Here is a 25,552-nt window from a genome sequence, read left to right as displayed (position 1 = left end):
ACCCCAAAAAGAAATTTGTACCTATTACATTAAGCAGTGGTTCCCCCCTTGCCTCTCCCCCCAGTTCTTTTGTTGTTGCAGTTGTCATTGTTGTTTTAGGTGGCCTGGGCCGAATTCGAGCCCGCCAGCCCCCCTGACCCACTGAACTACGGGCACCACCCCTCCCCCCAGTTCTTGATAACCACAAGTCCACTTTCTGTCTCTATGGCTTTGCCTATTCTGGATTTTTCACATACGTGGAATCATAAAATAAGACTTTTTGCATTTCCATGAGGTTTTTGGGTTTGCTGTCTCTAAGGTTCATACATGCACCAGGCATCAGTACTTCATTCCTTGCTGCTGCCCAATACTATTCCATTGTGGGATACATAACATTTTATTTATCCAGTCATCAGTTGGTGCACATTTAAGTTGGGCTTTTTGGCTGTTGTGAATAATGCTGCTGTGAACATTTGCCTACAAGTTTTTATGTGGGCCTATATTTTGTAATCCTAGCATTCTGGGAGGCCAAAGCAGGAGACTAGCTTGAGCTTAGGAGTTCAAGACCAGCCTGAGCAAGAAGGAGACTACTGTCTCTACCAAAAATAGAAGAAGTAACCAGGTGTGGTGGCACATGTCTGTTGTCCCATCTACTTGGGAGGCTGAGGGAGGGGGAGGCAAGACGATCACTTGAGTCCAGGAGTTTGGGTTGTAGTGAGCTATGAAGGCACCATTGCACTCTGGCCTTGTCTCAAACGAAAAAAAAAATTTTTTTTCTAGGTATATAACTAGGAGAGGAATTTCTGGCTCATATGGTACCTTCTATATTTAGTATTTTCATAAACTGCCAAACTGTTTTTCTTTTTTCTTTTCTTCTCTTTCTTTCTTTTCTTTTTTTTTTTTTTTTGAGACAAAGTCTCAAGCTGTCGCCCTGGGTAGAGTGCCATGGCGTCACAGCTCACAGCAACCTCAAACTCTTAAGCTTAAGCGATTCTTTTGCCTCAGCCTCCCGAGTGGCTGGGACTACAGGTGCCTGCCACAATACCCGGCTATTTTTTGGTTGTAGTTGTCATTTGGCAGATTCGGACCTGCCAGCTCTGGTGTATGTGGCTGGCACTCTAGCCCCTTGAGCTACAGGCGTCAAGCCCCAAACTGTTTTTCAAACTGGCCATGCCAGTTTATAATCCCAGCAGCAATGTTTGAGAGTTCTAGTCTCTCTGTATTTATTTTTATTTATTTATTTATTTATTTTGAGACAGAGCCTTAAGCTGTCACCCTGAGTAGAGTGCTGTGGCATCACAGCTCACAGCAACCTCCAACTCCTAGGCTCAAGCGATTCTTCTGCCTCAGCCTCTCAAATAGCTTGGACTACAGGCGCCCGCCACAACGCCCAGCAATTTTTTTTTTTTTTGGTTGCAGCCGTGATTGTTTGGTGGGTCCGGCTGGGTTTGAACTCACCAGCTCAGGTGTATATGGCTGGCACCTTAGCTGCTTGAGCCACAGGTGCTGAGCAAGTACATTTAATTTTTAAGAGAAACTTCTGTCACTGCTAGAAATCGTCATCAATTAATATAAACACAGGGTAATTGTCAAATCAAAGTAGGAAAACTAAATAATGTTGTTCATTTCTAGCTTGGTATTCTTGCCTGCTAGAGGTTCTACACCTGAGGTCTCTGTCTTTTCCATTGAAAGGGAGGATTAGGCAATGTTAGAAAGGTCTTCAGGGTGAAGTAGCACCAAGCCAGATTTCTTTTATAGTTGAAAAGGGAACTGAAAATGGGATGACTTTTTCACCACGTGACTCAGTGTTATTTGATGCAATTTCTAAATGTGCACTACTGCCAGTGTACCACCCCTTTGGAACATGTGGGATTAGCAGGCCCTGCGCCTTAGGCAAGCCCCTTTCGTCTTGTTTCAACAGTCAGCTCCATTCTTACATCATACAAGTAACTCAGTGGTGGCTGCGGTGGTGTTTGTTAGGCTTTTTTGCTTTCTTCTCATGGTCTGATATTTTCCTAGAGAACCTAGGTAAATTTGAGAAACTATCAAAATTCTTACTTTTTTTTTTTTTTTTTTGTAGAGACAGAGTCTCACTGTACCGCCCTCGGTAGAGTGCTGTAGTGTCACAGCTCACAGCAACCTCTAACTCTTGGGCTTACGCGATTCTCTTGCCTCAGCCTCCCGAGCAGCTGGGACTACAGGCACCCGCCACAACGCCCGGCTATTTTTTTTGTTGTTGCAGTTTGGCGGAGGCCGGGTTTGAACCCGCCACCCTCGGCATGTGGGGCCAGCGCCCTACTCACTGAGCCACAGGCGCCGCCCTACTTTTTTTTTTTTTTTTTTGAGACAGTTTCACTCTGTTGCCCCAGGCTAGAGTACCCTGGCATCTACCTAGCTCACAGCAATCCTCCTGGGTTTAAGCAATCCTCCCAACTCAGTCTCCTGAGCAGCTGGGACATAGGCGCCTGCCACCACACCTGGCTAATTTTTTTCTATTTTTTTGTAGAGACACGGTCTCACTCTTTATCAGTTTGGTCTTGAACTCCTCAGCTCACAGGATCCTCCCGCTTTGGCTTCCCGGAGTGCTAGGATTACAGGCTTGAGTCACTACGCCTGGCTAAAATTTCTACTTTGTTGATAGGCAATAGATATTACCCAGTCGTTCCACTTTTGGGAATGTAGTTTAGGGAAATAGAGCAAAAGAACAAAAAGTCTATTGGCTCACAGATGTTTACAGCAAGGTTTTTTAAATAACTGAGAGCAGTTAGACACAACCAACAAAATGGAAACAAGTTAATGGTGTTTTGGTTGGATGGAATAGCAGATAGCCAATAAAAATGATGGTTACGAAGACTTAAAACGTACCAAGAAAGGGGGGCGGCGCCTGTGGCTCAGTGAGTAAGGGCGCCGGCCCCATATGCCGAGGGTGGCGGGTTCAAACCCAGCCCCGGCCAAACTGCAACCAAAAAATAGCCGGGCGTTGTGGCGGGCGCCTGTAGTCCCAGCTGCTCCGGAGGCTGAGGCAAGAGAATCGCGTAAGCCCAAGAGTAAAGAGGTTGCTGTGAGCCGTGTGATGCCACGGCACTCTACCCGAGGGCGGTACAGTGACACTCTGTCTCTACAAAAAAAAAAAAAAAAGTACCAAGAAAAATGAAAGAATCAAGTGAAAAAAGTAGAATAAAAATTTATATACATAACTATTAATGTAGTTGTAAAAATGTGCATTCAATTGAATAAAGACCGGAATGTAAAATGCAAAAAAGCAAAAAAGTTTCATGGGGCAAGAATAATTTTTCATTTACCAACTTAATTATTTCAATACATAAAGTTTTATATTTTTCAATTTAAGTGTGGTGTGTATTTTATTACAATCTGTTTCTAAAGATAGATATTTTTATTTATTTACATTGTCTTACATAAATAATTTTTAAAATTTTTTTTTGAGACAGAGTCTCAGTATATGACCCTTGGTAGAGTGCTGTGGTGTCACAGCTCACAGCAACCCCAAATTCTTGGGCTTAAACGATTTTCTTGCCTCAGCCTCCTGGGTAGCTGGGGACTACAGGTGCCCGCCACAACGCCCTGCTATTTTTTGTTGTAGTTGTCATTGTTGTTTTAGCTGGCCTGGGTCGGTTTCGGACCCAGCTCCCTCAGTGTATGTGGCTGTCACCGTAAGCACTGTGCTACAGGCACCGAGCCTACATAAATAATTTTTGATGTTATATGCTTGATATAAATTAAACTGAAAGAGCATGTAAGCACCAGCCAAGGTAAGTTTTCATAAGGAAATAAACAGGAATTGTGATAGAAAATAAAAGTGAGGATACTCCTTTGATGAAGTGGTCAGGGAAAGCCTCTTCTCTCTTCTGTGGACAAGGAAACAGCTATGCAAAGAGTGAGGAAAGAACATTCCAGACTGAAGACACAATTGGGTGAAGGTCTAGGATATGAAGACAACATCAGATGTCTTAGGTAGAAAGAAGAAAAGGTGATGAGCATGGAGGTCACAGACCTGGACTAAGTAGAGATTGAAGTCCCCAATATGATGACAGGAATTGGGGTGGAATGCTTGCAGCCAGAAGCTGAACTCTTCAATAAATGAAGAGTAGCCTGGGAGTTGACGCATGACAGTGGCAGAGACAGAGAGTAGATGGAGGCGTTTCACAGCACAGGCCTACTGTCAGGATGTATTACATGTCTGAGTTTGTCAGCCCCATCTACTGCCCTGAGATCCCTGGGGAAGGGAGGAATGCTGGGGAGGAGGTGTCCTCACAAGGCAACCAAGTTCTCATTAAGACAGAGTCTAAGGATGGAGTGGGTGTTCCTGAGGGCATGGGGGAAGAGTCTGGGAGAGAGGAGAGGTGACAGGTCAGCCCAGATCATTAGTTCCTATGGGGGGTTGTGTAGCACAAGTGTGTTACAGCTGAACTATGGGGGGTTGTGTAGCACAAGTGTGTTAACACGTGGACTCCATGGCCTTGCTGGAGACCCACAAAATCAGGATCTTTATGGGGCAGGAATTTGCATATTAACAAACTGCTGGTGATTATGATGCATGGGGTAGGGTAGCCCCTGCACTGCGTGCTGTCCAGCATGTCTTCCAGCTACACAAGTGGAGTAATGGTGCTGGCTGGGGTCAGGGTGGCAGCAGTGAGCAATAAAGAAGGAATGAACACAATGAGCATTTCAAAGGAGGGATCAGGTAAATGTGAGAGGCAGGAGGAGTCAAAGATGATTAAAAACAATTTTTAGGCCGGGTGCAGTGGTTCATGCCTGTAATCCTGGCACTCTGGGAGCCGAGGCTCCGGGTGGATTGCCTGAGCTCAGGAGTTCAAGAGCACCCTGAGCAAAAGCAAGACCCCATTTCTACTAAAAATTGAAAAACTAGCTGGGTGTTATGGCGGGCATCTGTAGTCCCAGCTACTTGGGTGGCTGAGGTAAGGGGATCGCTTAAGTCCCAGAGTTTGAGGTTGCTGCGAGCTAGGATGCCATGGCCCTCTATCCAGGGCACAGAGTGAGACTCTGTCTTAAAAATAAAAACATACTTTTAGAACTTATGTTAGCTCTCAAAAATAAAAATAAAATAAAAATATACTTTTAGGGTAGTGCTGAAGGCCTGTTTCTTTCTTTCTTTTTTTTCTTTTGCAGTTTTTGGCTGGGGCGGGGTTTGAACCCACCACCTCCAGTATGTGGGGCCAGCGCCCTACTCCTTGCACCACAGGCGCCACCCCCTGAAGGCCTGTTTCTTAGGCTACTCCCCGAACCTCAGGGAGAGGGTGCTTCGAACACGCGCACGTAGACATCCCTCCGTTTCTCAGTGTTAAAACCTGTCAGGAAATGAATCTCACAGAGCCTTGTGATGCAGAGGCATCGTCCGTCAGCTCCACTAGTTGCACAGGCAGTGCGTGTCTTAGCGCGCCAAACACACGGGGCTAATTCTCAGCCCGGCTGCTAAAAAAACAAAACAAGAACAAATACTTTTAGAACTTATGTTAGGAAACATTTTTGGTTGCTAAGCTGTAAATTTACTTCTAACTGGCTTAAGCAAGAGGGAATTTATTGGTGTAATGACTAAACTGTCCAAGGTTAGGGTCAGATGTACCTGGATGGAGGTATTGTCACCAGAGATCTGATCTGTCATGTTTGGTGCTGCTTTCTACTGTGTTAAGTTGATTCCCATTCTGGCTCTGCCAGAGTGGTGGCCAAGATGGTTGCCATGAGCCCCGGCCTTAGAAACAGGTCCTTAAAACAGCAAATGTCCACTCCAGTTCCCCTTTATAAAGTATAAATAAGAACGTAGTTAACCATTAATCACAGCAGTGCTAGAATTCCATACCGCCTCTTCCCTGCCCAAATTCCATCATTCAGAAGGTTACCAAGTTCTGGGTTCCTATACTAGACTCCCCTGGAACCTCACAGAGTCTCAGGTGACATTTGAGAGGTGCTGAGTGTGGCCTTGGTAGGAGCTGGGGAAAAACATACCATCCCAGTGCCCTTAAACTTTATTATTCGTTGTGACTGTACAACTCTAACGCTAATTACCTGAAGCCTGAGATTTTTCATGTAATGTGAGAGAAGAGTGAGGCCAGCAAAGGTCTCATTAAATCCTAACCACTGATACTTGAACTGCACCAGGAGAGGCTTTTATTTTTCTTTTTTAGTACCTGTCACCAGACGCCATGAAGGATTGCAGTCCCCAGCGCCTGCTTTTTCGTTCCGTGCAGGCGCCAATCACTGAAGCCTGCAAAGAAGAAAAAAGGTGGCCCACTGTCCCGTAGGGAGTAAAAGCGTTTTTTTTGGAGACAGTTTCACTATGTCACCCTTGGTAGAGTGCTGTGACAGCTCACAGCAATCTCAAACTCTTGGGCTTAAGCGATTCTCTTGCCTCAGCCTCTCAAGTAGCAGGTACAACAGGCACCTGTCACAACACCCAGCTATTTTTGTTGTTGTTGTTTTAGTTGTCATCGTTGTGTAAGTTGTCATCGTTGTTTAGCAGGCCTGGGCTGGGTTCGAACCCATCTGCCTCAGTGTATGTGGCCGGCACCCTAACCACTGAGCTACAGGCGCCAAGCGGTGAAAGCTTTTTTAAATTCAAAATAAAAAAAGCATTTTTTGAATAGTTTGGGAACACAAAAAATGCAGATGAATTTCTGTGTATTCACCACTCAGCTTAAGAAATAAAATTTTAAGTCTCCAAAAATAACAGGCATTTTCTTTTTGCTGTGTTTATCTGTGAATAACACAGTGCTATTTTGCTTGTTTTCAAGCTTCATATAAACAATATCATTCTGTTGCTGTCCTTCTGCAAACTGCTTTTTTCTCCCTCTTTGGCTTATGTCGATTTGTGCCATGCTGGTTTATTCCTTTTCACTGGTTTCTGGTATTCCACTTTTTAAACATGTCAGACAGACTCAACTAGTTTCCTTTATTTGGACAGCAAAATTCATTTCCAATTTTTTATTATCATAATGAGGGCTGCTCTGAACATTCTTGCGTAGGGCTTGTGCAAATCCGCAAGAATTTCTTCAGACTGTGTCCGTAGGAGTAGAACCAGAAGGCTGGAGGTGTGTGTCCTCTCCACACCTGCTAAATGTTGCCAAATGGCCTCCAAAGTGTTTGGACCGACTTGCCCGGTATGCAGTGGTGCCAGAGCCGTCCCCTGCCTCATGTCTTCACTGATTTTGTGATGTTCACTGATCTGAAAATAAAGTTGAATCTCTTGAATTTGCTTTTTCCTGATTACTAAGGTTAAAGCTGTTATATCCAGAAGCATGACGTGTTAAGCTAAATTAGGTGGGGGCCTCTGGGGCCACGGGAGGATGTTCATATATGAGATAGCTAAGTGATTGCTTTTACTGTGTTAGTACTTTTGAATCATACTCATGTTCCTAAATACTGAGCTTAATTTTAAGCCAATGGGTTCCCATTAAATCTCTTTTTATCCTATTTTGGCTCATGTCTTAACTGTGATTCTTTTAATTGATTGTCGTTTTATGATTATCTTTAACATACCATTCCCACACCATTACATAAGTTAATTGGAAATTGGCTTTAATAATGGGTTTGAAACCCACCCACCCATGAAGCTACAGAAGAGAATGGGCATGTGAGTCTCATAGGCAGGGGCCCTCTAATTCTCCAGGCAGACCGCTGACTTAGTGCCTTTGTTCTGCTATTCCCTCCGCTTGCAATGTCCCTACCCCAGAAACGCACAGACCTCCTTCCCCTACCCCCACCCCATCCCATCATGGTGCTGTGTAACATAGCACCAGCCCACCAGTGCTCCTGGTACCTCTATCCTGCGCCATCTGTTATTCCTTTGTAGTACCTAGCACTGTCTAACTTTCTGTATAAGTCACTTAGTGATTATTTTGACTATTATTTATTTCCATGTTTCCCTTATCCCCGTAGAATGTAACTTCTGCCAAGGCAAGCATCTTTGATTTGTTTACCGCTTTCTTCCTAGAATAGTGCCTTTATAGAATAGATTTGTTGATTATCAAATAGGCTAGAGTCAGCAAGGAAAAGAGGGCAGGAAGAGTATTTCTTTTCTTTTTTTTTTTTTTGGCCGGGGCTGGGTTTGAACCCGCCACCTCCAGCACATGGGGCCAGTACCCTACTCCTTTGAGCCACAGGCGCCGCCCCAGGAAGAGCATTTCTAAAAGACAGAGGCAGATAGATAAGGCTTGTGCCAAGACCTAGAGCCAACACAGCATGGTGTCATGAACTGGAAATGAAACAGAGAATATAGATAGAAGTATGACTATGACTATGATTATGAATGATTGTCTAGACTGGGATGCTGGGAGCAGTTGCTTTAGATGTAAGTAGGAGCCATAATCAACGGCTTGAACTTGACCTTGAGGGCAATGGGGAGTTTTTGCATGATTTTAATCAAGGGAATAGCAAGGCCATACATTCTGGCTCATGCCTATAATCCTAGCACTCTGGAAGGCCAATGCAGGAGGACTGCTTGAGGTCAGGAGTTTGAGACCAGCCCAAGCAAGAGTGAGACCCTGTCTCTACAAAAAATAGAAAAAATTAATCAGGCATAGTGGTGGGCACCTGTAGTCCCAGCTACCCAGGATTCTGAGGCAGATTTGCCTGAGCCCAGGAGTTTGAGGTAACTGTGAGCTATTGATGAGGCCACTATACTCTAGCCAGGGCAGCAGAGCAAGACCTTGTCTCAAAAAAAAAAAGGGATTAACACAATCCTAGTTGCATTTTAGAAGATCACAACCCCTGGCATCAACAAGGAGAAAACATAGGTTGGGGGTTAAAGATAATATTGGAGCAGGTGGACCACCCAGGCAGCTGTCCTAATGATCCAGGTGAGGGAAGATGGCAGCTACTCCAGGTAATGGCAGGAGGATGGAGAGAAGTGGACAGTTTCTGGGATACACAGGACACCTCTACTGTCTTTTCCTGTGATCCCCAAAATAAATGGAACATTTATATAAACGTACAGACATAGACAAGTAACTCCCTGCATCTGGGCTTAGCTGTGCCATGAGGCTGTGCTTCTGCTAAGCATGCTCTTAAGTAATCAAATTGGAAAGGTTTCCAAAGTGCTCCACCCACATCTTTGACTTTCCTCCTGGTGAAAGAAATCTGGAGCAAGACTGCCATTATTCAACCAAGCAGAGAATAATGGAGCAACAAGCTGATTGAACTGGAAGTTTTTGGAAGGAAGGTAGCATTTGACATCCAAGTTCCTCTGGTCTCCAAATCTTTTGTGCAAGTAAATTAGTTTCATTTGTCTCAGGGCACCTTTTCCAGGCCAACTTCTTCCAACTTGCCTGCAAATGTTTCTCAGTGGTGTGTTTGAGGCTTGGCTGCATCTCTTTGTCTGGAACAAATCTTTTATTACTAGGAAATAGCTGGATGATGATTCTGGACTCTTGGACCCCATTCCCCTCTCAGCTGTTGACTCGCTATAGGATACCTTGATCATTTTCAGTTTAACCTGCCCTCCCCTCCTGCCTGTTTCTCATTAATACGAATTTCATACCTGCCACCTCACCAATCTTTGGCGAGACAATTAGAATTAACACCTGTTTCTTCAAGACTCTCCCAAAATGTAGCAGGAGCACACATGTTGTTTTCTTTGCTCACCTCCCAAACTTGCATGACTTTCCTTTGGTTTAGCGGTCATGCATTCCACCGCAACCTAAAAACATCCAGATGATGGGAATATCATGTTGCTCATTTCACGTGGGAAAGCCGCAGCCTACCCTCCTCTTGTTCAAGTTGCATTCAAATCTAATTTCCACGGCCCGAGCAAGTGGGAGCGCTACAGCCCTTGTGTCAGCTGTCGAAGTTTAGCAATACTATTTCCAAACATGGGCCAGTAGGCAGCCAGCAGGCACTAGACAGCTGAGTGCTGGCAGAAAAAGTCTCAGACACCTATAGCAGTCCAAACAGTGACTCATCCTACTAGTGCCAGAATAAATATGGGAATAAATGGTATTTTTCTCTAAGCAGGAAGAATTGTCAAAATGCTTATCACTCTATAAAAATATAACAGATTGTGCCTGTTCATGTTTTGAAATGTTCTAACCATTTATTGGCTTTTTTGTCATTTGTTTCTTTCTTTTTTTTTTTTTTTTTTGTACTTTTGTAATAGCTTCAACCTGTTTTTCTTCTCTCTAGGAGGCCTGGAGAACCCAGGGGTTTCCAAGCTGTGCTACCACCTGAGCTGTGGATCCACCTGGCTGTGGTGGCCTGTGGCAACCGGCTAGAGGAGACACTGGTCATGCTCAAATCGGCTGTGCTTTTTAGCCACAGGAAGATACAATTTCACATCTTCACTGAAGACTCTCTGAAGCCCGAATTTGATGAGCAGGTGAATTTGTGAAAGTTGTGGCACCATATTTACTGAGTGCAGACAGACTATATTATAGGAACTGCATATTCTGTTCTCTAATGTATCTTGCTGCATACTCAATTGTATGACCTTGAACACTTGACCCCGAGACTCTGAGCTTTACTTTTCTCATCTGTGATACAGGCATAATTACACTTACCTTATAGATATGTTGTGAGGGTTGAATGAGATAACACAGGGCTTGAACCTTGTTGGTGTCATTAACATTGTCCTCATTTGAAAAGCAGGTAGCTTATTTTTATCTGTGTGTATATGTTTTTAAAATAACAAGTAATATAATGAAGTCTGCCAATTAAGTTTTCGAACACATGCTAGAAAAAGTGCTGCATACTTCATTGCTGAGTATCAGAGCTGTCATGGCATGAGGTCTGACGATCAGGTTCTCAAACTTGCCACCTTGCACTTAGGTTGGCAGCACTGTATAAACAATGTGGTAAGGTTTCATAACCTTGGTATATCAGTGTCTCACAGCTGTGTTTGTGTCGACATGTGGCAGTGTCTTGCTGAGTGATGTTCATTATTGTTTTTGCATGTTTTTGTGTGTTATACGATGACTGCTCTGACAATCATTCCAGAAAAATAGTTCCAAAACTGTTTTGAAATGTGGATTAAGCCCTGGCATTGGTGCATAGCTTCCGGGGGGGGGGGTACCTTGAAGGTGGCCATAGTGATATTCAGCAGTGAGGTACATAGCACCTTTTCTAGGATGAGTTTGCAAACTTAATTGGCAGTCTCAAATTCAAACAATATAGAAGTCCTCATTACCCTTTGATCTCATATGATAAATGGTCAAAGTTAAAAATTTTGAATGGTCCTGTCTTTTTTTTTTGTAGAGACAGAGTCTCACTTTGTGGCCCTCGGTAGAGTGCTGTGGCATCACACAGCTCACAGAAACCTCCAACTCCTGGGCTTAAGTGATTCTCTTGCCTCAGCCTCCCGAGTAGCTGGGACTACAGGTGCCTGCCACAACGCCCAGCTATTTTTTGGTTGCAGTTCAGCCGGGGCCGGGTTTGAACCCGCCACCCTCGGTATATGGGGCCGGCGCCTTACCTACTGAGCCACAGGCGCTGCCCCGGTCCTGTCATTTTTTTTATATATAGGTGTGTGTCTATGTCTGTATGTTTTAGATACACATATACAGTTATACATATATGTATGTATCCAGAGTAAAATGTATTTCTTTTACAAAATGAGGTTTATACTGTGTATGTTGTAGAACTTGCTTTTCTACACTTGAACGTGTGTCATCAGCATTGTTCCCAGTCAGTATTCCTACATCTTTACCTCGTCCTTTTGGGGGACTATGTATTATTTTATTAAGTGGCTGGGTCATCGTTTATTTGACTGTTCCCATACTCAGGAAAATGAGTAATGAGTTTTTAGCAATACACAAGAAGAACTTTAGAAAGGCCCCTTCCGCCAGTGGAGGTGCCTGTGTGGCCTTTGCAGACCAAGCTTTGTTTTCCTTGAAAGTGTTCTCTTGCAGAAAGTTCTTAAATGCTGGCAGAGCAAGAAGCTGCTTTGCTTTGTGTCTACAAACTAGAGTCAACAAGGCTACATCTGTCACCGGGCTGGTTGCACTAATGAGAAACGCACAAGAAAGCATGTTAGGCAGAGAAAAGCTGGAAACAGAGGGGTGGAATACATGTTGTGTTTTCAAAGGAGAAAAATTACTTGGACATCTTCACCAAGAGAAGCCAAGGAGCAGATAGTCTTGGGGCTTTGGAATTGATTGGAAACTATCTTATGAAAGATCTGACTAACTCATAGTGCAGAAGCTGGTAAAAGGGAAATGACAATGACCACATATAGCATTTTGTCAAGAGCTTATGGTTTATGATTTCATCTCACTTAATGCTCACAACAACCCTTTGAAGAAGGTAATCGTTATGCCCCCATTTTACAGACTGGGATTATTGAGTCCTAGAGAGTTTTAGTGGTTTGTTCATCAGGTGTAAGGTCAAGTTTACTGGTTTAAACCTCTGTGGAATTAACCATACTTTTTCCTAAGTTAGTAGATAGAAAACTTGAGTTTAAAATTCAGCACCACTGTTTACCTGCTGTGTGATGTTGGATAAGTCTTTTGGCCTTTTTGAGCCTCTGATTCCCCATCTATAACTTGGGGCTAGCAAGACTGATAAAATAGATGATAGATCTGTAATCACCAATGGCCACGTTAGGCTGCAGTAACAACTCTCAGAAAGTTCGGAGACTTTTGTGTACTTGACGTTTGTCTCCTCCAGGGACAGAATCTCAGTTCCACATAGGTCTGAGACAGAAGTTGAGGAGGGTGTTTGTGCTTGTAGCTGCGCCTGCTGGAGCATTTAGCATCTACAGTTCCTGAGATGTCACTGCAGGAAAGAGAGAGACTGGAGAGTCATGGCCATGCCTCATTGCCTCAGGTCTTCCATGCACGTTTAATTGGCCAGGCCCATCCACCTGAAGGGGGCTGAGAAGTGCTGCTCTGCATGCAGGGACAAAGGAGGCTGGTCTGGGCAAGACTAGTCAGGCCCTGTGCAATATCCATCTAAGCATTTGCTGAGTACCTGCTGCATGCTAGAAACTGGAGTGTGGGGATGAAGCAAAACAAAATCCAGATGTGGGCTTAAAACAGATAAAAGAAGGAAGATGTGTTTGTATAACTCTGTCTGTACTTTCCAGAGAGGCCCCAGTGGTCCAACCTCCTGTTAGTCACACCTTGTGTACTTCCCCCCTACACTGCCCCCAGCAGCACCTCTCTGACAAATAGCACAGGACAGAAAGGATGATCTGTCACTTCTGAGATTAGGTTATAAAAGGCAGTTCTTCTCCCATCTCAGTTCGCTGTGTCTGAGGGAAGCCAGCTGCCATGTCAGAGGAGCCTTCTGCAGAGGGACGTGGTAAGGAGCAAAGGCCTCGAGAACGCACTCCAGTGAGGGGGCTCAGAGGCAGACCCTCCAGCCCTGTCAAACCTTCAGATGACTGTATCCCACAACCTCATGAGAGGCCCTGCACCAGAAAAAGCCAGCTTGTAGACTCTCAGCCCTAAGAAACTACATAAGATAACAAATGTTTGTGGTTTTAAGCTACTAAGCTTTGGGGTAATTTGTTATAATGCAATAGTTAAAACATTTTTATATGTATATATACATACATGTACATATGTAAACATATGTATGTATGTATAAGATAGAGTGGCCGGGCAGTGGCTCACACCTATAATCCTAGCACTCTGGGAGGCTGAGGAGGGTGGATTGCTTGAGCTCATGAGTTCGAGACCAGCCTCAGCAAGGGTGAGATCTCCCCTCCCCCCTAAAAAAAATAGCTGGGGTGTTGTGCCTGTAGTTCCAGCTACCGGGGAGGGTAAGGCAAGAGGAACGCTTGTGCCCAAGAGTTTGAGGTTGCTGTGAGCTATGATGCCACAGACTCTACAAGGGGCAAGAAAGTGAGACTCTAGCTCAAAAATAAATAATAATAAAAATAAAGAAATAAATGAAATAAAATAGAGTATGCCAGATGTAATACTGTGTGACATCTCAGGCTAAATCATAAAAAGGATTAAGTTTCTCCCTGGCTCTTTATTGGGAGGCCTGGCCACCATGTTCGAGGAAGTCCAGGCTAGCCTACAAGGAGGGACTATGTAGAGAGGATTACACAGAGAGGAACTGAGGCTTCCAGCCAACCACCAGCCTCAGCTTCTAGACTTGTGAGCAAACTAGCCTTCAGATGCAGAGCCTCCAGCCCACAGTCTGCAAGACTTCCAGCTGAGGCCCAGATATCAAGGAGCAGAGGCAACCGTCCCTACTATGCCTTGCCTGAATTCCTGATCCCTGGAATGTGTGAGCATTGTAAGTGGTTATTTGATACTGCTACCCTTCAGGGTCATTTATTATGAACTGCAGTAATTCAAACATTAAAATTTAAGGGCTAAATTGTAGGGAACATCATTTCAGATACTTGGGAAGTTATGCTGTGTTTTGAATTGCCCTGATGACTTTTTGCCTTTGATGGCTAATTTCCTCAGGTGTTTGTTAGACTAGTGGAGCTCAACTAATGAAGAAAGTCATCATAGGGTATTAAAAACCAGGCGGTTAGGTGGTGCCCGTAGCTCAGTGAGTAGGGTGCTGGCCACATACACCGAGGGTGGCAGGTTCGAACCCGGCCTGGGCCAGCTAAACAACAATGACAATTGCAACAACAAAAAAATAGCCGGGCGTTGTGGCAGGCGCCTGTGGTCCCAGCTACTTGGGAGGCTGAGGCAAGAGAATCGCTTAAGCTCAAGAGTTGGACGTTGCTGTGAGCTATGATGCCACAGCATCCTACCAAGGGTGACATAGTGAGACTCTGTCTCAAAAAAAAAAAACAAACAAACTAGGTGTGGTTATCACCCCTTTCTTTTCCACACAGCGATTATGGTGCCAGCTTAGATTGTAGAAATCCTGGAACTTCTCTTAGTCCCAGCTTTTTCATCTACATCTGGGGACAAATGACACTGACTCTGCTTATCACAGAGTGTGATGGTGTGGCTGAATCAGATAGTGTATTTAGTCCTTTATTCCACAAAGATTCTTTGGAACAAGTCCTGTATGTTAGACTTTTTGTTAGGCCTAAAAAAAGAGAGCAGTGGCAGTTGGCTTGTGCCAAGCCACAGCAGATGCTGGCGTGGAGGGACAGGCTGTGTCACCCTTCTCAGAGCTGTCAGTTCTGACACTTGAGGTATTGTGGGCCATCCTGGGTTTCTTGGGATAACTTCCTGGAAAGCTCAGGGCTATGTGTTTTTACCTCTATTAAAAACAAAACAAAATGCCGATTGATTTCATGATTCCCCTAGAGCAGTGTTTTTCAACCTTTTTTTATCTCATGGCACACTGGAACCTATGGTCAGAGTTATGGGGCACACTTAAATTATGTTGATCAAAGCAAGAGTAATAAAGAATATACTTACTGTGCTTTGAACTTCTTTCAAAAATAATTTAATTAATGGTCTTTAAAAAATTTCCCCACACACCAGTGTGCCATGGCAGTGTCTGAAAATCACCGCTGTACAAGCTGCGGTATAGGTGAATTCTTCTATATTTCAGTAGATTTTTTTAAGTTGCATATGTATAAAGTGTCTAATGGTATTTACAGTCCACATCATAGATACTTAATATTTTAAAGCTTCATTTATTTTTGTCATCTCCCAACACAAAGTGGAAGATGCCAGCTGGCTGATTTCCTAGCCACTTCTGGCAGCTTACAATCAAGCGTGTGATTTAAATTTGGTTCATCTGTCCTCCTGCCTCAGACTCAGAATCAAGAAATAGTGGGACACAAAAGTAAGGAGGCAGCGGCGCCCTACTCACTGAGCTGTGGGCCGGCCACATGCATGGGGCTGGCAGGTTCGAACCCGGCCCAGGCCAGATAAAACAACAATGACAACTGCAACAACAACAAAAATAGCCAGGAGTTGTGTCGGGTGTTTATAGTCCTGGCTACTTGAGAGCCTGAGGCAAGAGAATCGCTGAGCACAATAGTTTGAGGTTGCTGTAAGCTGCGATGCCACAGTGCTGTAACCAGGGTGACAGCCTGAGACTCTGTCTCAAAGAAAAAGAAAGTAAGGAGGCTACCAATCCATCATGGCGATAGGTGGCCTGTGGGCCTTGTGTGCGTGATACGCACAGGTTGGGGTGGGCAGACTGCCACTGGAAAAGATGTCAGCAGGAACTTATACCGCCCAGAGTTGATGGCGCAAGCTGGATAGTTATGGTAACAGTGGTGGGGGTATCCTTACCATACTGGTTTGTATTGAGTTCTGATGAACAGAGAAGACCCAAAGGCCACTTGGGTCTGGCTCAAGCTGGGTCAGGGTGTGGCCTCTGAGTCTGGTTCTCCAGCCCTCCCAGTGGTCTCCTGAGCTACCCAATATCCTTTCTTTAAATGTTTAGGCTTAAAGAGCCTGAGTTGGTTTTGTTGTATACAACTTAGGCTCCTGAGAATCACACAAGTTAACCAAAAAAAGAATGAGGAATATTTTTGTCTTCAAAGAAAAAAAAAGAAAAACCACCAAAGGGCTTCTTTTAAATATTGTCTCCTGAGTTTTTTGAGGATCTAGGAAAAATACCCCAGAAAAAGAGATGATAAGGTATTCTTCGATCGTTTAAAGACTTACATAAAATTGGATTTAGAATTCTTGTGTGTTGTTCTGCAAGACAAAACAAGGAGTGATGTGGAAGGAGTCTCAGGAAGCTGTTTTTAATTATGAGAGAGGAGCATTTTTTGGTGATGTCAGGTTTTTCATGACTGAAGGAGGCCCAGCCACCTTCAGGGATGTGTGTGGAGAATGTAGGTCAAGTCAAGGGTTAGGCGCATGACTTTGTCAAGTGGCCCTTCCTGTTTTCCCTTCATGGTCCTCATTAGAGTCCCCTCTTTTAATTTATTTTTTATTTTTATTTTATTTTATTTTATTTTTGTGACAGAGTCTTACTGTGTTGCCCTCAATAGAGTGCTGTAGCATCAAAGCTCACAGCAACCTCCAACTCTTGGGCTCAAGTAATTCCCTTGCCTCAGCCTTCCAAGTAGCTGGGACTACAGACCTCCCAGTGGTCTCCTGAGCTACCCAATATCCTTTCTTTAAACATTTAGGCTTAAAGAGCCTGAATTGGTTTTGTTGTATACAACTTAGCCTCCTGAGAATAACACAGGCACCTGCCACAATGCCCGGCTACTTTTTTAGAGATGGAGACTCACTCTTGCTCAGACTGGTCTCGAACGCCAGAGCTCAGGCAATTGACCCGCCTCAGTCTCCCAAAGGGCTGGGATTACAGGTATGAGCTGCTGTACCTGGCCTCTCCCCCCTTTTTTAGTCACCTGGTCATGTGGCATCTCCCTGACTCCTCTGTGTTGGGTGTGATTGTGTGACTTGTCACAGCCAATGAAATGTGCATGACAGTGATGTGCTTTTAACATAAGTATGTCCCTTCTGGGTAGAAACTTTCCAGATCTAGTGTGTACTTTGCGATGTCCTTCTGCTGCTTCAGTGTTCACTGAGGTGAGATGGAGCCTCCATCAGCCTGGTCCCTGAGTGAGAATATGGAATAGCCCTTTACCAGTCTGGGAGCATGAAACAAAAAATTTTTTTTTTTTTTTGCCACTTTATGGCCCTTGGTAGAGTGCCATGGCATCACACAGCTCACAGCAACCTCCAACTCTTGAGCTTAAGCGATTCTCTTGCCTCAGCCTCCCAAGCAGCTGGGACTACAGGCGCCCGCCACAACACCCGGCCATTTTTTTTTCTTTTTTTTTTTTGGTTGCAGTTCAGCCGGGGCCGGGTTTGAACCCACCACCCTCGGTCTATGGGGCCGGCGCCTTACCGACTGAGCCACAGGCGCCGCCCCCCAATTTTTTTTTTTTTAAATAAAATAAACTCTTAAATAAATAAAGTCTTAAGATTTGTGGGGTTGTTAATCTTACCAAACCTAGGTTATCTTATAGCTACATGTTTTTTCTTTTCTTTTTTATTTCAGATTAATATGGTAGGAATGATTAGGTTACATTGTTTGTATTTGTTAGGTAAAATTCAAGTTGTAGTTGAGCCCTTCACCCAGGGAGTGTGCTGTATAACCTTACATTATATACTTTCGGTGAGACCTTACGAATTCCACTCTCTCCTCCCCTTTCCCCTTTCTGTCCTCCGCACTTGAGTGTAATTATGTTTTTTACTCGTGCTTGTGGGCGGGTGGTTGTTTATTTGCTTTGTATTACCATTGAGTACATTGGATACTTGCTTTTCCATTCTTGTGATACTTTACTAAGAAGAATGTGTTTCAGTTCCATCCAGGTTAGTACAAAAGATGTAAAATATCTTTTTATGGCTGAATAGCATTCCATGATATACGTATACCACACTTTGTTAATTCATTCATGGGTTGATAGGCATTTGGGTTGATTCCATGTTTTGGCGATTGTGAATTGAGCTGTATAAACATTCTAGTGCAAATGCATTTTAATGCCTTCATTGTATCTAGTGTGTTATTGAATGAAAGCCAGCCAAACTCTTGTGGACGAAATAGAATAGATTTGAATTCCTGAAAGTCTCCTATAACATCCGTTATATGCTCAAATATTTTTTTAAACTTTAAAAGAATACACGAACGTGTGAGAAAGGAGGGATGACCTACTGGGGTAAAGAAGGAGGTGGGAGCATAAGCCTAGCTTATGTGAGCACTGACATCATCAGGTGTGTTTGGGGGCTTGTATAGATACTACATGGGCCCTGGGGAATAGACCCAGAGCCTTCAGCAGACACAAGTTGCATGGAGATCACGCATCATAATGGTGGGACCCAAGCAAAGTCACATTTTCAGGCACCAAATAGAGAAAAGTATAATAAAAAGAACTTTCCATAGCCGGGCGTTGTGGCGGGTGCCTGTAGTCCCAGCTACTTGGGAGGCAGAGGCAAGAGAATCGCTTAAGCCTAGGAGTTGGAGGTTGCTGTGAGCTGTGTGAGGTCACGGCACCCTACCGAGGGCCATAAAGTGAGACTCTGTCTCTTCCAAAAAAAAAAAAAAAAAAAGAACTTTCCATAGAGGCTAAGAATAAAGAAAAGATGCTTTGGCTTTGAGTGAATTTTTTTTTTAAGTCTTTCCTCTTTTGAGAATATGTGACCATTGTCATTCCTCAAATGTATCTGCAACTTGAAACTACAGTGTCTCTGAGAAACTAAATGATTAATATAGTCTGGGAATTATAATTTAAAGTAGACCTTGATACCTACTGTGCCTCTGGGCATCCTAGCCCAGGAATTAACATAAGTCCCCCTTGAAGGGTATAGCTCAAAACCCAGGCATCAAAAGGTTTTCACAGATGGAGTTCCTAGAAATAGACTATCAATCAGAAATTACCAACCACATAAAGAAACAAGCACCAGGAGAGTCGGCAGAAACAACAAAAACTTTGTATTTGATTGGGCTTACCAAATACAGTGTGTTTATAGAAATAGGAGAAAAAATTTAACTAGACAAATTAACTGTAATCAAGAAAATTAAAAAACATAATGAAAGAGTATTCATTCACTGATACTCTGGACACTAGCTTTTCAGATCTAGTGTGTACTTTGCCACCATTCTCCTGCTACTTCAGTGGAGAACAGGAGAGGTCAGAAGAAGGTTCTGATTAACCCTCAGAGAGGCCAGCTACAGATGCCACCAGAATGAATTAAAGTTAACTCATCTGAAGATACAGAAGGAAGTTAACACAGTTGGATAGGTGGCTGAAAATCAGCAATGTTATCCAGTAACACAGTGCAAGTCCAGAACTAGGATGAGGCAAGCCGATGCCTTTGATCACACAAGCCTGAAATTGAGTACCTCCTTAAAGTTTGCCCTAAGACACCATGCTTGCCTCTCCTACTCCCAAATCTGAGATCTTTTAGTCCTATATTCCCCAGTTAAGGCCTCAAAGGTAACACACAGTTGCAGGCAGTAAGTCTAGATGAGAGAGTCATATCAGGCCTCCTGGAATCTCAACTGCTCTCCTCTCAGCCCAATATTATATACAGAATTTAGGACAGTCTGCAAGTTGGCTAGTCTGAGAAAAGGGGCAAACTCTTGACTGTACACAGTATACAATGTGGCTGCAGAATGCCATAGTGCACAGTGCACTCCAAAACAGAGCAGGTGTTTATCACCCTCGGCCTTCCCAGGCTGAAATCCAAGTACCTCCTTGAACTTAGAGCTGTGTAACTAAGTCAGAACAAGAGTCAGACATCCCAGACCTTTCTGGGAGTCCTCATGACAGACTCTGAGATCAGCTGTAAGGCTTATGTGGAAAAGGGTTAATCAGCAGAAAAGACAGAGCTGAAGAACGTGTTGAACTGGAACATACAGAATGTGAACGGAAGATAAAGAGACAGAAAATACCCAGTAGGGACTAAGAGATGTGGATGGCAGAGTATGAGAAGGGCAATTTATTAGTAAGAGTTCTAGAAAGAGAGAAGAAAAGGTCTAGAAGGGAGGATAGATTTTAAAACATCATGGCTGAGAATGATACAGAGATGATGAAGATACCAGTTTATAGATTCAGGAAAACCAGTCAGTCCTAAGCAGGATAAATTGAAAGAAATCTACAACTATAGACACATAGCAAAAGAACACTAAAGACAAAAAGAAAATTTTAAGAGCAGCCAGATATAAAAGATGACTTTCAAAGAAGTGTTACAAGATAAACTATGACACATTAAAATATTAGTTTATTGGAGCACTCAGCAATTTACAAATTGGGCAGCTCCAGACTACAAGTGGTTTCAGGAGCTCAAGTGAACGAGTACAGGGGGGAGGTTTTTATAAGGTAAAATGGAAGCAAGGCTAAGAAAATGTTTGATTGTCTAACATCAAGTCCCTAGTTAGAGATTAGCTAGTGATTTCTGATTAGTTAAGTTTAAGTAGTGGAAAGTCCCTAATCAAGGGTGAGTTGGCCATTTCTGACTGGCCTGGAATACGACCATTAGCACTGAGTTGAGTGTCAGTTTGCTTACATAGGAACCCATGGTTCTGAAGCTGCCTCAGCCTAATGGCCTCCCAATTAATATATATATATATTTTTTTTTATTGTTGGGGATTCATTGAGGGTACAATAAGCCAGGTTACACTGATTGCAATTGTTAGGTAAAGTCCCTCTTGCAATCATGTCTTGCCCCCATAAAGTGTGACACACACCAAGGCCCCACCCACCACCCTCCTTCCCTCTTTTTGTTTCACCCCCATAACCATAATTGTCATTAATTGTCCTCATATCAAAATTGAGTACATAGGATTCATGCTTCTCCATTCTTGTGATGCTTTACTAAGAATAATGTCTTCCACGTCCATCCAGGTTAATACGAAGGATGTAAAGTCTCCATTTTTTTAACAGAAGCAACAATTATAATGACAGCTAGTCTTCCAACAGAAATACTAGAAGCCAGGGCAGCGCCTGTGGCTCAGTGAGTAGGGCGCCGGCCCCATATACGGAGGGTGGCAGGTTCGAACCCGGCCCCAGCCAAACTGCAACAAAAAATAGCCAGGCATTGTGGAGGTGGAGAGGTGGGGGGCGCCTGTAGTCCCAGCTATTTGGGAGGCTGAGGCAAGAGAATCACCTAAGCCCAAGAGCTGGAGGTTGCTGTGAGCTGTGACGTTATGGCACTCTACTGAGAGCAACAGCTTGAGACTCTGTTTCAAAAAAGTTGGGGGGTGGGGCTGGGTGCAGTGGCTCACACATGTAACCCCAGCACTCTGGGAGGCTGAGGCAGGTGGATTGCCTGACATCACAGGTTCAAGACCAGCCTGAACAAGAGCTAGACCCCATCTCTAAAAAGAGCCAGGTGTTGTGGTGGGTGCCCATAGTCCCAGCTACTCGAGAGGCTGAAGCAAGAGAATCACTTGAGCCCAGGAATCTGAGGTTGCTGTGAGCTATGACACCAGGGTACTCTACCCAGGATGACAAAGTGAGAGTCTGTCTAAAAAAAAAAAAAGATGGGGGTGAGGGGAAGGAACAAAACCTTGGAGCTTTAACATAAAATATGGTAGAAATAGATTCATATATATACATAATAACAAATGTAAATAGAGTGGACACTCCAGTTTAAAGACAGATTGGCAAAGTAGTTCCACTCTTCTAAATCCCAGATCAAGGGAAGCAGTAAAGCCATTCTCCTTCTTGGCTGATTTTGGACTATTGTACAGTGAGACAATGTACTGGGCACTTGTTTGTGCCCAGTATATTTGTGGTGGTGTCCATTCTGACTGGCCAGTCCTGTCATACTGTTTATGCCTGGTGTCATTTCTATCAAGTCAGTACTATTGTCCTAGGTATTTATGCCTGATATGGGTTGTGATGGGTCAGTGCCCATCATAAATCAGATGTCAAATGCTTTTCTATCACTCTTCTCCTTCTCACTCAAAGACTTTAAACTGTTCTCAATGATGTATTTTTAAAAAATGCCATGTGGTTTTATAAGCAATATATGCACATTGTAAAAAAACAAAACAAAACAAAAAACAGCTCGGGGCGGTGCCTGTGCTCCATGGTAGGGTGCTGGCCTCCTATACCCAGGGTGGTGGGTTCCAACCCGGCCGTGGCCAGCTAAAACAGCAGTGGCAACTGCAACAAAAAAATAGCCGGCCATTGTGGCGGGAGCCTACAGTCACAGCTACTCGGGAGGCTGAGGCAAGAGAATCACCTAAGCCCAAGAGCTGGAGATTGCTGTGAGCTGTGTGACGCCATAGCACTCTACCGAGGGCAACAAAGTGAGACTCTGTCTCCAAAAAAAAAAACAGCTTGTAAGTTATAAATGGGAAATGTCACATCATACTAATGCTCGAGAACAGTTTTGGTGTACTGTATTTACTTCCATTTCTTTCTTTTCATACCAACATCAGGAATGAGATCATATCCTCTATTCTCTTTTCTATCATTGATACTTATCTTACTGAATGTCTTCTAAAACAATATGTAAACCAACAGGTGTTTTATTTATGGATGCTGAAATTTGAATTTCATATAATTTTAACCTTCACAAAATAGTATTCTTGTTTTGGTTTTTTTCAACTATTTAAGAGATCAAACGATTGCTGACTTACGTGCTGTTTGTGGCAGGCCGGATTGGCTCTTGCTCTACCATAATTTGCTGACTGGTTCTGTAACATCACTAATGACTGCATTGTATTCAATATGTAAATATACTCCTCAGTATTTAACCAGTCTCTTTAAATTGTTTCCAATTTTTCATCATTACAAATAATAGCACAGTAAGCAGCCTTGAAAACAATTGTAAATTTTGGAATTTGTCCTTAGGAATATTCTTTTTTTTTTTTTAACCTTAGGATAAATTCTTAAAAGTAGAATTATTGTGGCAATGGGAAGATATTAAATTTAAGAAGGTACATAGATGGCAAATAAGCATATGAAAAGGTACTTAATATGGTAAATTATTAGCAAATTGCAACTGAAAACAATGATGAGATACCACTGTTCGCCATGTTGGAAGGGCTAAAATCTAGAACACTGATAGCACCAACTGCTGGTGAGGGTGTGAATCCACAGGAGCTCTTAGTCATTACTGATGAGAATGCAAAATGGTATAGCCACTTTGGAGGACAGTTTTGACAGTTTCTTAGAAAACTAAACATTGGCTTACCATATGATCCAGGAATTGCACTCATAGTATTTAACGCAATGAGTTGAAGACTTCTGTCCATACAGAAACTTGCATACAAATGTTTGTAGCAGCTTTTTTACAATTTCCCAAAACTGAGATATCTTTCAATAGATGAATGGGTAAACAAACTGTGGTATGTCCATGAAATGGAATATGATATTAAGTGATAAAAAATAGGCAGCGCCCGTAGCTCAGTGAGTAGGGCACCAGCCATATAAACCCAGGCTGGCGTGTTGGAACCCAGTCCGGGCCAGTTAAACAATAACAGCTGCAACAAAAAAATAGCCGGGTGTTGTGGCAGATACCTGTAGTCCCAGCTACTTGGGAGGCTGACGCAAGAGAATTGCTTGAACCCAAGAGTTTAAGTGTTGCTGTGAGCTATGATGGTACGGCACTCTACCAAGGGCCACAAAAAAAAAAAAAAAAAAAATCAGTGGTTTCCAAGAGTTTGAGGAGGGAGATGGAATGTTGACTAGGTGAGACAGAGGATGTTTAGGGTAGTGAAACTTCTGTATGATACTATAATGCCGTAATGGATACATGACATTACGCATTTCTCACAACTCACGGAACTGTGCGGCACAAAGAATAGACCCTAATGCAAACTATGGGTTTTAATTACTACTGATAATAGTTCATTGGTTGTCACAAATATGACAAATATGCCATGTTAACACAAGGTGTTAATATCGGAGGAAATGGAGTGCGAGGAGAGGCTATCTGAGAACTCTTCACACATTCTAGCCAGTTTTTCTATAAACATACTCTAAAAAAATATATATATTTTTAAATGTTATAAAATTAATATATGCAAAGGGTGTAATATATACTCACTGTAAAAGTTCTAAAGAATGTGAAAATATAAATTGACAAAATAGGCCAGGTGTGGTGGCTCACGCCTGTAATCCTAGCACTCTGAAAAGCCAAGATGGATTGCCTGAGCTCAGGAGTCAGAGATCAGCCTGAGCAAGAGCGAGACCATGTCTCTACTAAAAATAGAAAAGCTGAGGCAAGAGGATCACTTGAGCCTAAGAGTTGGAGGTTGCCGTGAGCTGTGATGCCACGGTTCTGTACCGAGGGTGACAAAGTGAGACTCTGTCTCAAAAATAAGGAAGGTGCGGTATTCATGTAGCCGAGGCTATTGCCTCGAGTTGCTCACTTCCACGCCAAGGGGTCCGAGCTGATCGGGCGCCTGGCCCCGTGCCTAGGCCTCTCTGAGTCCAAAGTACTGAGGAAAGCCCAGGAGTATTGCGACTGTCCCAGGGGAAGTGTGCTGGCCTGTCTGCGCTCACCATGGAGACCAGCAGTGCAGTCGTGTGCCTGGACCTTGCAGCTTCCTGCATGAAGTACCCCTTGGACAGGGCTTATTTAATTAAACTTTCTGGTTTGAACAAGAAGACTTATCAGAGCTGTCTTAAATCTTTTGACTGGGCCTGGATTCAAATATTGGAATAAGAGACCTAGCTGTATAGTTTAGTTGTACAGAAGCAGTGAACGTCACTTCCAAGTTACTACAAAGCTGAGTCCAGTCTTCCCAAGACACAGCAAGTAGATCTTAACTTACCTAGGCCACTTTTCACCACTGCTACACTACTTTCAGCATGCAAGATTCTAAAGCTGAAAGTGGATAAAAACAAAATGGTAGCCATGGCTGGTGTAAAAAAGGCCATATTTGATGGACTGTGCAAACAGAGAAGATTGGGCAGCAGACTGGCAGAGAACCTGGACATTCGCTCCTCCACCACAGAAGAAAGTGAAAACAGTGGTTGAACCCCAGCAAAGGAAATAGAGAAAGAAGTAGCGATGCACATAAACCACAGAAAAATGAAGATCTGACACAGAATTATGAAGAATGGAAAGAAAAATTTTGGAAAATGCTGCTAATGTTCAAAATGCTACAGCAGAGTGATTTCAGCTTCTAGACTGGCAAGGGATGCATACATGTTTCAGGAAGATTTGAGGCCTCTAGAAGTTTCTTTGAACTTCTGTAACAAGGATCCTAAGGCTATTATATTAATAGCAAAGAAGCCAAA

The 25,552-nt window shown here is 43.4% G+C and overlaps 1 protein-coding gene and 1 pseudogene across 1 annotated transcript in view; both read left to right on the top strand.

Annotated features, from left to right (window-relative positions):
• GXYLT2 (glucoside xylosyltransferase 2) overlaps window positions 1–25,552 on the top strand; it is a 108,002-nt gene that overhangs the window by 23,805 nt on the left and 58,645 nt on the right. The window contains exon 2 of the mRNA XM_053599051.1: window positions 10,132–10,324. Within this exon, the coding sequence (XP_053455026.1) occupies window positions 10,132–10,324 (193 nt within the window). The remainder of the gene's footprint in view (window positions 1–10,131; window positions 10,325–25,552) is intronic.
• On the top strand, window positions 13,215–25,428 carry LOC128592325 (origin recognition complex subunit 6-like; annotated as a pseudogene).

The sequence above is a fragment of the Nycticebus coucang genome, chromosome 8 (genome assembly GCF_027406575.1).
Source record: "Nycticebus coucang isolate mNycCou1 chromosome 8, mNycCou1.pri, whole genome shotgun sequence".
NCBI classification, from domain to species: Eukaryota; Metazoa; Chordata; class Mammalia; order Primates; family Lorisidae; genus Nycticebus; species Nycticebus coucang.
Note: the sequence above shows the minus strand (reverse complement) of the source record. Positions and strands in the feature narration are given on the sequence as shown.